General features: G+C 53.0%; 1 protein-coding gene and 1 long non-coding RNA gene across 3 annotated transcripts in view; one reads left to right on the forward strand and one right to left on the reverse strand.

Annotated features, from left to right (window-relative positions):
• Positions 1 to 1,268: 1,268 nt before the first annotated feature.
• Positions 1,269 to 15,420, reverse strand: LOC125283117 (uncharacterized). 2 transcript variants are annotated; one of them, XR_008959374.1, is made up of 4 exons: positions 14,854 to 15,420; positions 4,590 to 4,693; positions 3,689 to 3,950; positions 1,269 to 2,465 (listed from the first exon to the last, which is right to left on the reverse strand). It is a non-coding gene; the product is annotated as an uncharacterized LOC125283117 (long non-coding RNA). The 2 variants fall into 2 exon arrangements; XR_007190677.2 differs by adding an exon at positions 11,873 to 11,929 and having other exon boundaries at positions 1,269 to 3,950.
• Positions 13,155 to 15,644, forward strand: part of TGM2 (transglutaminase 2) — a 31,018-nt gene continuing 28,528 nt past the window's right edge. Inside the window, exon 1 of the mRNA XM_026503486.4 lies at positions 13,155 to 13,388. Coding sequence (XP_026359271.2) covers positions 13,379 to 13,388 — 10 coding nt within the window. The 5' untranslated portion in view covers positions 13,155 to 13,378. The remainder of the gene's footprint in view (positions 13,389 to 15,644) is intronic.

Genomic DNA, 15,644 nt, shown 5'->3' on the forward strand with positions numbered 1-15,644 from the left:
TAAATTAAAAGCTATTAAATTGTGCACTTCAAATGGATGAATTTTATGACACATTGATCCTATCTCAATAACACTGTTTAAATAAATTTTAAAAAAAGGGTGAATCCTTGATTCCATGGTTAGAAATTTGCCCTGAAGCAATCACTGTCAACAGGCTCAAGATGTAGTTTATACCACTCGGAATTCAGTTGCGGGAAGCAGAAATTACGTTTACCACTTTATTTATTATTATTTTTTTATTTTTACAATTACCACTTTAACCCAAAAGGCATTTAATTCAGGAAGTTGGGTTCTTGCAAAACTATGGAAAGATCTGGAGAGTGGGCTGGGCCTCCAGGAATGACTCAAAAGGTCCCCGTCATACTGCCCACCTGTGGGAGCTGCTGCCTGTGCCATAACCCCGAAGCTTGGGACTGCTGTCTTCAGGAATTTGTCACATTAGCTTTAATGTAGGGATCAGGAGGTGATGATATTCTCATCACACACACCCCCCCCCGCCCCGGACACCCACAGGCTGGTGACTGGACACTGAGGCCATGCCTGCAGAAAATCCTAATGACTTTATAACCAGCAGGAAGCAGCCAAAGCAAGAAGGAAAGACCTGTGCCTCACGGTTGTCTTCCACGTCTCACATGCGGGCATTTAATGCGCATGACCTCACTGGTCTCCACACCTTAGCTGCAAGGGAGTCTAGGAAACACAGTCTTCACCCTTCCAGCCCCGGCGGTACAGGAAAGCATCTGGAAAGAGGTTGAAATGGATGTGGGATGGGCCAACCTACCATAACCAACGGCTGCAGGGATGACCACTGTCGACAGAGTGAAAAATGGGACACGACCTAAACGTGCCACAAAAGGGGTTTGATAAATTAGGCTTCGTCTATTGGGTCACATTCTAGATAACCAATCAACGCACTGTAGAAATACACGTGTGACTTGAAAACTGTTAGACACACACTGAAAGATAACAGACGACAAGGTAGTCCTTACAGGCAGCTTTCACGAGAGCAGGAAGCACAGCTGTCCTGCCCACCTGTGCGTCCGGCGTGCCTGCAGCACGTGCTTGGACCAGAGCAGGTGCTCAGTAAACATTTGTTGGATGAGTGAAAGAGGTTCTATCCTTAATAACTATATGTAAGTGGAAATTTATTTATATATTAATATATATTATATATATATATTAATGATATATTATATATCATTAAATATGATCTAGCAACACTGAAAGAAATATAAGAAAATGCTAACAATTGTTCTCTCTGGTGGTGATTTTTTTTTTAAGATTTATTTATTATTTGATAGAGAGCACAGGGGGAGGGGCAGAGGGAGAGGGAGAGAGAGAATCTCAAACAGACTCCCTGTTGAGCACAGAGCCCAATGTGGGGCTCGGTCTCGTGACCGGGAGATCACAATCTGAGCCGAAATCAAGAATCGGACGCTTAACAGACTGAGTCACCCAGGCGCCCCTACGATATTTGAAATGGCTTTTAGTTTCTTCTTTCAGCTCTTCTGTAGTTTATGCATTTTGGACAGTGAACACCCAGTAATGTCAATTAGCAGAAAACCACAGATGTTCATTTAAAACCACAGAAAGAAAACATGCCTGCCTTGTTTCTCTGTCTCCCTTAGGACCTAGCACAGAACTGGGCCCAGAGTGGGCCCCAGTTCATGCCTGGTGACCAAGGGAGTGCCCCTTCATTTGCCCCCTGAGGGATTTCTGGGTCTTTCTCATGGAACCCGAGGGAAGAGTTGAGCTTCTGAGATGATCCCGATTCTAGCATGGTGGTGCTTCTCCCAGCTAAAACTGGCCCAGTGCCAACGACGCGGGACTCTTCCCAAGTGCCTGTCTAGACTGCTTGTGGAGGCATATCAATGCCACCAGCTGGGCTAGGCCAGGCAAAGGCCCCATGGGGACTGGAAAGGGGTGTCTGTCCTTTTTCAGGGCTGCTCCTTGGTATTGTGTGGAGTTCCTCAGAGGACGGTCTATACCACCTTCACTTCTGTTGAGGTCGGTCTATACCACCTTCACTTCTGTTGAGATCGGTCTATACCACCAACACTTCACAGCTGTTGAGATCTTAGGTCACATCAAGAGACCGGAATGAGGAGAGCGAGAGTCTCAGTTAGCTCTGTGCTACCCATAGCCACATCTGGGCGAGTGAGGCAGATTATGTTTCCCCATCTCACCAACAGCCAGCTTCTGCCTCACACTTTCTGCCAGTGGACAGGAGACCTGATCATGGCTGGCCTTCTTCTTCCTGGAGGCCTTGGTGAGGGTTGGGGGAAACCCCAGAATGCTTGATAGTCAGCTCCTGCCATCACTTCATTTATCACACCCATTGACCAGATGAGAACACTGAATCTCCGAAGGGAAAGGGATATGGTCAGGGTCCCACCACCAGAAAAGGAACCTGTAGGGAGAGGGCTCCCGTGGCAGTCATGGCTTTCAGAGACTCCAGGGCAGGACTGAAGGGGAGAAACAGAGAAGGGGATGTCACAGAAGGATGGGAACTAGTCCTCTCGGGGAGAGTTTAGCTCACAGGATCTGCAAACATATCCCAGCCTCAGGCTCCGCCCGCCTAGAGAGACCAGGTGGGAGAAAATGCTTCTGCCCCTGACCAGCTAGGGACATTATTTCCCACTTTGGCCACTATTTGTTCAACCTTAAAATCAGGCCCAGGGATCATGCTAATCTCTAAATTCAAGTTCTAAACTTCCGTGGTTAATAATTACACCATGATCTTGCCAAAACTCAGCCGTAACTGCACCACTCCTCACGGCTCCCTACAGCTTAAACTGAGCCTAGCATACAAGGCCCTTTGTGGTCTGGCTCCTCCTAAGCTCTCCAGCCTTGACATTCCTGACCCCCCCCCCCCGAGGTCCAGCCATGCTGGTTGACTCCCTCTTCCCATGGGTTCTGCACACTCTTCCTCACCTCTGTGACTTTGCCCTTGAATGCCCAGATGGGTCCCTTTGCATGAAACGTTTCTCTTCGCCTTATCTGCCTGACAAACCCTTGCTCAGACTGCAAAACCCAGATTGTCACCTCCTCTGTGAAGCTTGCCTTGATCTGCCACACAGAAAGAATCCCTCTCGCATTTGAGTTCCCTGAGGCCCCAAGCCTTCCTCCACCACAACCCAGTTCTGTCCCAGCATTTGTGAGAATTACTGTTTCTATGGTGAGTGAATTATAACCTGTTTCCTCCACTGACCTGACCATTCCTCCACAGCAGGGGCTGTGTCTTATTTGTGGCTCAGTCCAGGAGGTGCTCAATACATGTTCAATAAATAAATTATCTAGTAAGTAAAGTCATCCCTAAAAAACCCCCAAAACCAAAAAACAACCCTCTGCAGTCTCTAACTCTCTATGGGTTTCTGGACAATGTGAGCCTCTCTGGGCCTCAGCACCCCTACCTATAAAATGGCAAGGCTGAACCTGCTGGCTTCTGAGGGCATGACCTACCTCTCCCCACAAGCTGCGATAACTCGGAAACCTTGGGGATGCCATTAGCTCACTTCAGAGCTAGTTAGCTAATGAGGAAATTGGGACACAGAAAAGTTAAGAAATCTCTAAGATAACACGGCATCTGATGTGTGTTGGCCAAATCTTCACCCTGTCATTATAGAGTTTCCTCCGAACTTACTACAGCCTACCACTTAGACGCAAAACCAGGCCCAGATAACCTCACCAGGAAAGGGCATCTCGGTGACCCTGTGGACCCAAGAGGGAAGATTCATGAAGGCCAAAATCTTCTGGCCTCTGCCTTTCAGCAAACCCCAGTGGATGGCCTCTCTGCACACCAGCAATGCGATTCCAGTGGCTTTCTTGGAGCTGCTGGTCTAGAAAGATGCACTTTTCCCAGAGCCACTTAGGGCAGCCAAGTGGGGGTGGGGAGTGGAGGTGCCCTCTGCATTTCGCTGGCAGAATGTGTAAGAACACAGGGCCAGGACCTGTAAGAAAGGGACAGATAGAATGTGAACCCACCCTGCAGATCCCAGGGCCCATCCCAGCTCCCAAAGTCCCACTCCTGACTGTAGGCAAGCCCCTTGCTCTCTCTGACCCTCACCCTTCTCATCTGGAAATTGGGGGACAGAGCCATTCATCAGGCTGACAGAGGACCACCAGAGAGAATGACAACGAGGGTCCTTGTGCAGCCAGCTGGGGCTGGAAACAAACCCACAAAAAGCAGTTAGGTGCACACATGGCCTCCATGCAGAGCTGGCACGGTCGGGGCTTGGTGACACCGGCATCCCCTCGCACGTGCCCAGGGGAGCACATGGAATCAAGGTCCTCCAAGCCCCCAGGAATGAGAGATGTCATAAACACAGCCGCCGTGTGCACGGCTTTCCCTGGCCCCATGCTGTCCCAGGCACTAACTCATCGTTCCTGAGGCTGGGGGGTAGCTGCTCCCATGGCGGCCATGTCTGGGGAGAGGAAACAGGTGCAGAGATGGGAAGACACCTGCATAAGGTGGTCCCCTCCAGCGGCCCTGCTCTGGGCTCCCCGATCAGCCTGGATGCTGCCCTGAGCACCCAGGGAGGGTGGTGGCCTGCGATGGAGGTAGGTCCTGAGGCAGGATTTGTCCTGACCTGAGATGGGGCAGCGATCACATCCCTCTCTCCACTTCTCCATCTCCCAGCACGCCAGCAGCCAACCGCCACCAGGAAACGACTGAGTTAATCTCCTTTGAGCCCTCAAAAAAAAAAAAAAAAAAAAAAAAGACCCCAACCTGTCAGGTCTTATTTAGAAACCTGAACACTCTAAAAATATTGACAAAGCAAGGGGGCTGCATCCGAGAGAAGATTCTCCGTGAAAGGGGCGATGCTAATCCAATGTGACGGGTATTTTTATCTTAGGCCGGAAAAGCAGAGAGTGCAAATTGCTCCTCTGGGGGTCAGCCCGCCGGGTGCAGGCTCAGGAAGCCCTCTGCGGGGGCTGCCACAGAGTGAGTGCTGGGTTCCCCTCCCCCCCCCCAGCTCTATTTCCCTGAAATTGTTTATCAGAAGACCAGGGCTTGATGACTCTGCTCTTTCAGTCAGAGCGTGTGGAAAGCACAGACTCTAGGAACACCGGAAATTCATTATCTGGTCCAACTTTGTCATTTCGCAAGTGGGCAAACTGAGGCTGGAGGAAAGGAGTGAAGCCTTGATTCTATCAACCAGCAATCAAAGAACATTGGTTAGAACCTGCATGGAGCTGCTCCCCTCCCACGCCCGTGCCCAGGGATTTAGAAAGACGGCTGTGGCTCCCTTCATGACTCTGATTTGGATTCAAGTTCCCACTGTGTGGCCCAGGGCCGGTTATTTAGGCTCTCTGAGCCTGTGGCCTTGGTAAAATGAGGACAATAATCCCTAAACCCCACAGCGTTGTGGGGAGTACAGGAAGGAAATGTAGGTGCACCCGTTCAGCTCTTTGGCTGCATCAACAGGCACAGGCTCAGGGAAGCTTAACATCCAAAAACTCAGTTGGAAGGACATGGGGACAGCTCACAGGTATCTACCCAAAAGAAGAGGCAAAGTCCCAGGAGAGGATCTGATTGGCTGAGTTTAGATCCCAGGCCCGCCCTTTGCTTCAGTTGGCCGGGCTACTGATGGACAGCCCACTAAGCCAATAGAAAAGGGCAGTTACTCAGAAGCAAACCAACGGACATCTGTACAGAAAGGGGTCCTTGAACTTGCGGAGACCCGCGTGCATTGGAGTTTATTATCCTGGACACGAAGGTCTGCCCTTTCAGGAATGAGGTCAAACTTCCCACCTCCTGTGACATTGAGACATGGTGACTGCAGGCCCCCTCGGATGGGAAGGTCTGGTTTCAGACTAACTGGGTCACGCGGAGGGTTGCTTCAGACCTCCAAGCATTCAGCTGGGGCAGTCACTCCAGTGGCTCATTGAAGGAGGGAGAGACAAGTGGTCAGTTGGGCCAAACAAGTGTTCGATTTAGTCAGACAAGCTCAGCCACGGCCCTAGACGGCCATTTATTTTCCTGAAAGAAAGTGTGTTTGATTCTTATTGACTGAACTGGGTGTGTCCCGCAGACACAGCCTGTGACTCAGCCTAAGGGGGTGGGAGTGGGGCAGAGATGCTGCGGAATGCTGCAGAATCTGGTTCCTCATCCCGCAGCTCTCCAGCAGCCCCAAAGGGGAGCTTAGCAGGCATTTACCCCAAGGCTTAACTCCCCTTGCATGAATTCTAGCAATATTGCTTATAAGCATGGACTTCTGAGCTCCCATTCTGCCCCTCCCAAGCCGTGTGACTTTGGGCAAGTCCCTTCACCTCTCTGACCCTCTTTTCAACTAAGTAAAAGATTTTGGAGTGTGTGTGTGTGTGTGTGTGTGTGTGTGTGTGTGTTGGGGGGGGTGGTGCTCCAGAAGCATTGTAAGACATAAGCAGGGCTGTGGAATAAGCGGAAAAGCAGTGTACAGCCCTTGAAATTCTGAAGTTCAGATGTGGGAACTTCTGTCATGGATTTCCTCTTTATACATGTACGGTGTTTGTGGTCTTGATTTTGTTACGTTTGTGCCAATATTGACAAAGGTATTTTATGGGTTGGTTGTGGACTTTTTTTTTCTTTTTTGACACATTTATTTTCTCGTTTATCTCTGTCTGTATTTTTTCTACGAACTTTGCCAGAGTTTCTTTGTTTGAGAGTATTTCCATTTTATAAAAGTTTATAAAAGTAAAATGGGTTATTCTTTTCTTCTGAAAAATCGGTCTTTAATGACCTCAAGGACATGTAAAAACATTTCCCCACTTAACACTTTTCTCAACTTCCAGGGAATACTGAAACCACTTTTAATCACTGCTGCCCACCCTCCCAGTCACGGCCCCCAAGCCCCTCCCACCACTGTCAACAATCTGGAGTGGGTTTTCTCAACCCTTCTGTATACTTACATTGACATACTTTACATATATTTCCTTATTTGTTCTCATAGGAAGCGAACAGCCACGTGGAAGTCGTCCCCCACAGAATACCCTGCCCTTTCCTCTCTTTGCTCAGCGTGATGACTTGGAATTGCTGCCACGGCTGTGCGCAGGGCACTGCCTCTTCCTTTTTCCAGCTGCCGCCATCCCCCCTTGCTGGGCACTTAGGTTGTGGCCAATTTTTGCCATAACAAATGATAGCGTGTAGACCCTCCCCGTCCGTGCCCCTCGGGCACACACGCGAGTGTTTCTGTGAAGTTCTTGATGGGAGAATGGGGTACTATTTGCCAAGGATTTCAAAGCTCTTTCTTGACTTTGTGTTTTTAGAACAAGCCCTATTTTTAACAATCATGCTACTGAGATATAATTCATACCCGAGACCAGTCATCCATTTCAAGTACGCAGTTCAGTGGGTTTTGGTAAATTCGCAGATTTGTACAACCATCACCAAATCTGATTTGAAAACGTTTTCTTCACTTCCCCCCAAAGAAACCCCAGACCCGTTAGTACTGACTCCTCAAGCCCCTCTCCCTCTGGCTCCTGACAACCATGAGTTGTCTGTGTCTGTGTCTCCGGATTGCCCTCTTCTGGGCGTGTCATAGATATGAAATCACACAATATGGGGTCTCCTGTGACTGGCTTCTTTCACTGAGCATAATGGTTTTGAAATTATCCATGTCGTATCATGTGTCAGCCTCTCAGGCCTTTTTATGGTCAAATGATCAACCACCCTTTTTGACTGCTTATTACCTACCAGGCGTGGTGTGAGTCCTCACAGGAAGCCCATGAAGGGTCCCTGCTATGATTGAACCCGTTTTACAGATGAGGAGGCCGGGGCCTGGGAGGTGCCGCGACTTACCCCCATCACACGGGGAAGTAACCGGCGGAGCTGGAGATGAATCCGGTCTCGTGAGCTCCCAGGCCCGGGTCCTCCGAGCTGAAGCACATTGCTACCACAAGAAGCGAGAAGGGAGTGGAACGTGTCGCGTGGGCTCAAGGTGCAGCTCACAAAGGGGCTTTCACTCACAGGATGCCCCTGGGTCACTGTCGTGAGGGCCGACGAGTGCCCTGGGCAGCTGGACAGCGTGAGCTGGACTATTTTCCCAAGGCCGACGGCCCCAGGCATTGCTGCCGTCCCAGCTCCTGAGCCATGTCAGGTGCCTTCTTCTCCCTCTCTCTCTCTCTCTCTCTGTCTCAGCACCTCCTCTAGTGCTTTTTCTCTCTGATCCTAATTTCTCAACTTCTAATCTTTGGGGGTGGTTACATGAGGCCAGAATGTTACCTCTTTGTTAGGACCGTCTGCCAAGTAAATGATAATGGGTTGTGAGCCCAGGCTGAAGAGGGTTTTCCCATGAGTACAGCAGATCTTGCTGCCTGAAATGGTCAGGACTCCACTCTCCCAAAGTCCTGCAACTCTCCGCTCCCTGGGGTGTCTGGAGAGTTCACAACTGAAACCACTTAGCAGGGACAACAATAATAGAACTGACTTTCTTCTTGGGAGGGGCTTTCGCTTCCTCTTCGGATCTCCTCCTCGTAGCCCAGCGGGCTGGGGGTTTGGAGTCTCTTTTGCCAGGAGACTAAGGCTTGAGGCCACACGGCCAGTGAGAGGAGCCTGGGCCCGTGGGAGCCGGGTCAGCCCCTGCCACACCAGCTCACCCCTGGTCCCATGCTGCACGCCTCATGTCCCACCCTGCTCCCTGAGACAACGCAGTACCCCACTGCGAGTTAAATAAAAGCAGCTTTCTACCTTTTCAAAATTGGGAACAGAGGTACAGGGCGAGAATTCACGTTTGTATAGTGTTCGGAGGCTCCGCTCCAACTCTTCTGTGACTTGCTGTGTGGCCTGGGGAAAGTCGTTGCCCCCCCAAGCTTGGCAGGGGGTCTCCTACTCCTGGGATTGTAGGAGATGTAAATTGGGCCCAAACATCTCATTTCGGAGGGACACAGCAAGAATGGAGACAGGCCCCAGCACCACAGCCTGGCTCCTGGTCCTGCCGTGGGCGACTGGCACCCTACATCCTGCCAGTCAGGGCTCTGGGGTTAGCCCAGGCTTGAACAAGTCTCTCTCTCCCTCTCTCTCTCTCTCTCACTACCACAGGTCACTTACTCACTCAACAAACATTTATTGAGCAGATGGGTGGAGGGAGACGGATGCCCACACTGGTCCTGCTTCACGGCAGGCCGTGACAGTGCCCTGCGTGGGAGGGAAAGGAAGTCCTGCTGTGGATGGGCTCCAGGAGGGGGTGGCGTTTGGGAAGGGCATAGAGCCTGGGTGAAACTTCGAGAGGTGGAGAGGGGAGGGCATCCCAGGCAGAAAGTGCAGCTCGAGCAAAGGCCCAGAGGCAGGTAACCTTGGGGTGTGTCTGGGGCCAGTGGTGTGCCTGGTGAGGCTGGAGGGCGCAGATGTGGGCAATGCGGTTGGAGGGTATGTTGGGCCAGATCTGTAGGGCCTTGAATGCCAGGCGAAGAGCTCGCCTTGCCCCTGAGGTATTTCAGCAGGAAGGGGTCCACGCAGACAGCTCCTCAGAAGGCTCCCTTTGGCCCCATGGCTCCCCCTCATCATCAGAGCAGCCCTGTGAGGTCTGGGATGTGATTCCTGCTTTCACAGAAACAGAAACCGAAGCCCCACCAAGGGGAACTAAAGTGCCCACAGTCATAGAGCTAAGGGGCATTGTGAGGGCAGAGCTGCAGACAAGATGGCCGGGTCAGTTTTTCCATCTGTAAAATGGACACATTGGAAGGGCCCTTCCCAGTCAGGCACTCTGCTCTCTGCTCCCCACTCCCAGGCCACCCGGATCCTAGACCCAGACGGGCCACCCCTTGAAAGGTCATGCCTGTGCCTTGACATTTTCCCTAAGTCCCCTGTCCTAACACCCCTACCTCACCCCATCCCACCTCTGGGGAGTCTGGCCCTGCCCTGCCTGGGCTCCCTCATGTCAGACACTGCTCATCCGTCATTAGTCACCATCTGGTAGAAAAATTGAGGCCTTTGAATGCCCTATCATGGTCCCACCCACTACTGCCCTGCCCTCCCCACTCCTCCCAGCTCAGCCACCCAGGGCCATCTCTGGCCTGGGGCTCCCTTGTCCTTGGGGAATGGCTGAGCTCAGCCAGGGCCTGGGAGCCCAGCTGTGCTGTGTGACCTCGGGCAGTTTACCCAACCTCTCTGAGACCTTATTCTTTTCTTCCTTTCCTTCCTTCTTTCCATTCTTCCTTCAACTCTCTCTGACTCATCCTCCCTCTCTCATGTCACAAACATTTATTAAACCCATACCAGACCCCGTGGCTCAGGAGCACAGACCACTGCCCTTGGAGGCCTCACTTGCCAAGAGCTGTAGGACTGAACATGACCCAGGCCCCTGAGACCCCCAGCCCTGGGGAATGGGCGGGATAGAACTGCTCTCTGAACCATGGGAAAGCCAACACAGGCTTTTGAATCAAGCCCGGGTTCCAAGCCCCCACTTCCTGACTGTGTGACCTTGGCCAAGTCACTTCACTGCTCTGAGCCCCAGTTTCCTTATTTAACAAATGACAAAACCCATATTGTGAGATTTAAATGCCAATTCTGGCTGGTAAGGGGTTAATCAGAAGTTCTAAAACTTCACCTTTGTCTCTACCTTGAGGCTTGGAGATCCTTATGGAGGCAAAGGACTGATCTTTCTAATGGTGGGGTTTAGGCATCGGTCAGTGAGCCTGGGTACAAGACTTACGTGGGATGCAGGGAATTCTTCTGAGCACTTCTACCCCAAACAGTCTGCATTGTCTGCAACCCGCTTTACTTACACATAAAGACTGTCCCTTTTATGGGGGAAGGGGAGTCCTGATTCCTGATGGCATCGTTATTAAGTAGTTTTAGGTAATGTTTACTGAGCCCTTACTCTTGTGCCTGGTACTGAACAGACGTTATCCATTTTGTAGAGGAGGAAACTGAGGCTCAGAGAAGCCTAGTAACTTGCCCAGAGTCAGACAGCCAAGAGTGACCTCAGATGCTCCCCATTCAACCACCACACGGTCCTTCTCCTGCACAGGATGACAAAGGCCCTACTTACACTCTTTGAGGACCTTGAGCCCATTATCACCCTCTCTGGGTCTCTGTTTTTCCTTTAGTAAAATGGAGTTTTGAATCCTTACGTGTCCAATAAGGTAAAACAAGGCAGGGTTTCCCGGCCCTTCTGAACAGACAGGAAAACTGAAACCCAGAGTCGGAGGGCAAGGGCCCCTGATTGTCAGGCAGAATCCTCGTCTTTAGGCCCAGCCTGGGCTCTGGCCCCTGCCTGCTATTTCCTGGAAGCCAGTCCTGACCCCAGCTGGCCCTCGATTGCTCAAGTGACTGCATCACTCAGGTGACCACAGTTCTCTGGAAAGCGGAGAGGAAGGAAGCAGAGAGAGGGGTCCAAGTCGGGGACAGGCCCAGGGCTCTGTGCTAAGTCCATACCAGGAACAACCTGGTGGGTATTCTAATAAGACTCACGTGGGTTCCTGTCCTCCAGGGAGTTCCCAGAGGTCACAAGGGAAATTATAGCAAGTAAAGAAGAACCTATCGTTTCCAAGTGGAAAAGAATGGGGAAAAACACAAGACACCCTTTCAACGGGGGCAGGGCCAATACTTGTAGAAACACACAGCCTGCAGAATTCCTTCTGCAAAGCCTGACTGTCCCCAGGCCTCCTGTTTCTCTTTGAGGTCCCTGTTCCTCGCGGCCAGGTTTTGGGACACTGACATCTTTGTTCCAAAACTCAGGGACCCCAGTTGTCAAGCGCTCATTACCTACTAGGTGCTCAACCTGTCATTTTAGCAGGGTCTTACTCCAGGCCTGTAAAGGAGGAATTCTTGCCCCCATTTTGCAGAGGGGAAAACTGAGGCCTGGAGAGCCTATTTTATACTGTGGCCACACAGCTGGTCAGGGTCAGAGTGGGAACACAAAACCGGGTTTCTCGACTGATGTCCACTCACCCTGCTTCTTCCTCTGAGCTCTTGGCCAGCTGCAGGAAACAGTTTTTATAATGATATCTGTAAAATGGGGGACAATTACAAGGTTTGCTCACACGAGTTTGTTCGCTAAGACCCCAGGCAGAGCCCACTGCGCCCGGGGACGAACATCCATGAAAGCACCATGGGGTTATTCCTCCTGTGTTACACAGGAATGGAAAGGCAGGCCAGTTTGGTAGGCCAGATCCACCAATAGATACGGAACTTGTTCCAGAAAAAAAACGGGGGGTGGGGGGTGGGGAGGCCTACAGGCCCCAGTCTCTCCAGGGGCCCTCTCTGCTCAGGCCTCGGGGTGGGTAAGAAGCATAGGTGGCCAGGGAAGCAGAGAGACCAGGATGGGCACAGCCAGGGTGCTGGGTTCCAGGGGTCAAAGGCTGAGTCCCTGCAAGTCTGGCTTTGGGCCCTTCTGGCACGCAGTGGGTCTGCAAGGAAGCTCAGTGGAGGGAGAGAGGAGGGAGGGATGGGGGGTGAATGGGAGGATGGCTGGATGATGAGGGGGACGGAAGCATGGGTGGGAGAGGCTGATTACCAGAGCTGGGCTGCAGGAAGGGGTGGCAGTGTTTCTGCCTTTGTGGCCGTGTCTGTGTGTCTGCGTGTGGGTCCCTCTCAGAGGATCTGCAGGTGTGTGTGTCTCTGGGTGTCCTGATCTGCTTTTGCATCCACACCTGATGCTGTGTCCGTGTCTGTGAGGTCTGTCTGTGTGTGTCTGTGAGCTGGCTGCCTCTGGACACCTGCTGACCTGTGGGGGGCTCTGGGGGGGACCTGTCCTTGTGTGTCTGGCTGTATCGATGTCTTGGTATTTGCAATTTTGATCTGATTTGCATCCATGTCACCGGGTCTCTGTGCCCAGGTTCGTCTGCTGTATCTGTTGCAGTGTGTGTCACTGAGTGTCCCCATCCTAATATCTCTGACTGTGTGCTTGTGTCGCTGCATCTGTATCCATATTTGAGTGAGAGAGAGTGTGTGTGTGCGTGTGTGTCTTCTTGACTGGGGTAGACCTGTCTGTGTATCCAGGTAAGCTGTGTCCTGGTGCAGCTCTGTGTCTGTCCCTGCACGTGTCTGTTTCTGTGCCCAAGCGTCTCTATTACCCAAGGTCTGATTAATGTGCCAGGTGTGTCTGTGGGTCCGGGTCTCGTTGTGTATCCCCGTCCGTTGCGTTCTCAGCCTTGATATCTGTCCGCTCCTGCAGGGGGCGCCCTTGCCCAGCTGCCGCTCCCTTCCTCCCTCGGGCTCCTACCCCTGAGGGCACCCTAACTGGCCGAGAGCAGCAGAGAGCCGGGCCCAGGCTGGGCAAAGGTGGCCCCACCAGGTCTCCGCCTTCAGGCACGCCCCGCCCCCTACCCGCCCAAAGAGGGCTATAAGTTCACGGCTCTCTCTGCGGCGGCAGTGCATGCCTTCAGTGGCCTTCAGTGGTCGTGCTTGGAGGGTCCAGCCACCAGTCAGAGGAAGAGCCACCGCCACCACCTGACCATGGCCGAGGGTGAGTCTCAGGGTCAGCGCTGCCACCACTCAGGCGCCCTGCGCCTGGCCATCCCTCCCTGGTCTCAGTGGTCCTGCCTGGGCAATGGGGGGGGGGGAGGTAAACACCTGGCCAGGGGTTCAGTCCCTCAGTCCCCCAGTCTGGGAGCAAAAGGAAGGCTGGGCTGGGTGAGGAGTGCCTGGCTCCCAATGGTGGCTCAGCTTGGGCCCTCACTTTCCCCATCCCCGGGGCATAATCGTTAACCCCTGCCTCCCTGGATCCGGTGAGGCAATGAAACGTGAAGATGTGTTGTAAACTGTAAGGTCCTGGGCTAGTGGACCATTGTCACTTGTCCTCAGTCACTTAGTGGGGCTGGGTCCCATGCAGCTGTGCAGATGGGTCTGGCCCGGCCTCAGAACACTCAGCTTTGGTTAGTCCCTGCCAGCTCGGAAGAGGTGTGTGCGTTCTCGCTCGTGGTGTGCAAGCCATGCCTGGGAGACTGCTGGGCCCCGGGCCAGAGAAGAGGGTCCAGCACCCTATGGGGGACTGGGCTGAGAGCAGACAGTTTCTCTATGGTCCTGCCAGCCCTCGAGCTCTGCAACGCTGGTCTTTGGCCACTTGTTGATTCTCAGTGTCCCCTCCTGTAAATGGACGGCACTGCCGCTCTTGGTACATCCGTGAGGGCCAAGGGGAGTAGAGAAGGGGTCTGATTAATTTCTTACCTGCTCCACCCATGCCACGGACGGACACACACACACACAGACACACACACACATGCGGCAGCACTTCTGTCCCAGGGGAGGGATCTCTGCAGTGGAGGTTGTCAGGCACTAACGTTGCTGGACCCCATGTCCCGGCTAACTCTTGGGTCCAGTCCATTTGGAGATGGCCTCTGCATGCTGCAGCCCCCAGAAGGAGGTGCAGGGGGAGGGGATGTGAAGAGGGATGTGGGGCACGTGGAGAAGGGAAGAGAGGGAGGAACCGTGGACCAGCCTGACTTGCTGTGTGACCTCAGGCCACCTTTGTCCCTATCAGGGATCTGGCGTCCCAACACATGGGATCGAAAACCAGCTTAGCACTGGCTGTAATGGGTGACCCAGGTGGCCACTAGTCTGCAATGCATTTTCCCATCCCTGTCCCCAAGAGAGGCTCCGTGGCGCTGGGGGACCCGGGAGGTGCCACTTGTGATGAGCCAACTGCCCTATTACCCCAGTGGCCACTCCCTACAGTGGTCCCACTGGCCTGCAAGACATCAGGTCCTTTCTCAGGGCAGAAATCCTATGATCCTAGAGCTCAGTGTTTTTGCACCTTTGGAGCTGGGCATGGGTTCTGGAAATCCTTCTTCAGACAATAGGCCAAGAAAGCACCCCACCTGCCCCAGCCCAGGAACCGACCATCTCTCTATGGTCTCCCAGAGGGCCCATGGGGGTCTCTTTCCTGCTTAAGCTTTCTGGAATAGAAGTTTCCAAAAACAATGTTTCCTTACCCCAGCAGGCCAGCAGGAAGTTCTCCGTGGTGGCTGGTGTGGAGGTCTCTCCTGCTCAGAGTGCAGAGGGGGTCAGCTTCCTCAGGCCGCCTCCCACGCCCAGAACAACGCGGGAGTGGGAGGGAGGGGAAGGAAGGAGTGGGGGGATGGCGAACAAACCCTGAGCTGTGAGTGAGGGGGTTTCCAGCACAGGCTCCAGAAGCCACAGCCTTGGATTCAAATCCCAACACCGCCGCTTGCCATGGGACCTGGGCCCACAGACTATCTCCGTCTGCACAGTCGAGGTGGTGGTGGTAGTAGCCGGGTGGGTGGGAAGGCTCTGAGGTTTAAGCCGAGATAAAGCCATGTCAGAGCCCTCCCTCAGCAGTCACTGGACACTTTGGGATCTTCCACGGCAGAAGCCAGGGGACCTGGGTCGATGTCCCCGTGGAAGGACCCACTTGCTGGGTGACTTGGGGCAAATCCCTGCCCCCGGCCTCAACTGGACCCCGTACTCTCCAAGGACCCCGCCATGCTGAGTGTCCGCCTGGCCCAATCTCCCCACCCACGGTCTTCCTAATCGTGACCTTGAGCTTGCCAAGATTTGTGAGGTTTGCACTTCCCTCAGACCTCCTCCCGCCCACCCCCCTGCCTCCGCCCTGGTCTTCAGCTCCCTCTAAAGCTATAAATAGAGCTTTCACGTATCAGACCTGCCCTGGGCCAGGCCTTGGGGGAAGGGTGCCCAGCATCCTCTCCTAGTCCTCACAGGAGACGTTTGAGACTTCGGAGGAGGTCCAGAGAGGGACAGAGAC

This window comes from Ursus arctos, unplaced genomic scaffold (assembly GCF_023065955.2).
Source record: "Ursus arctos isolate Adak ecotype North America unplaced genomic scaffold, UrsArc2.0 scaffold_16, whole genome shotgun sequence".
Classification (NCBI taxonomy): Eukaryota; Metazoa; Chordata; class Mammalia; order Carnivora; family Ursidae; genus Ursus; species Ursus arctos.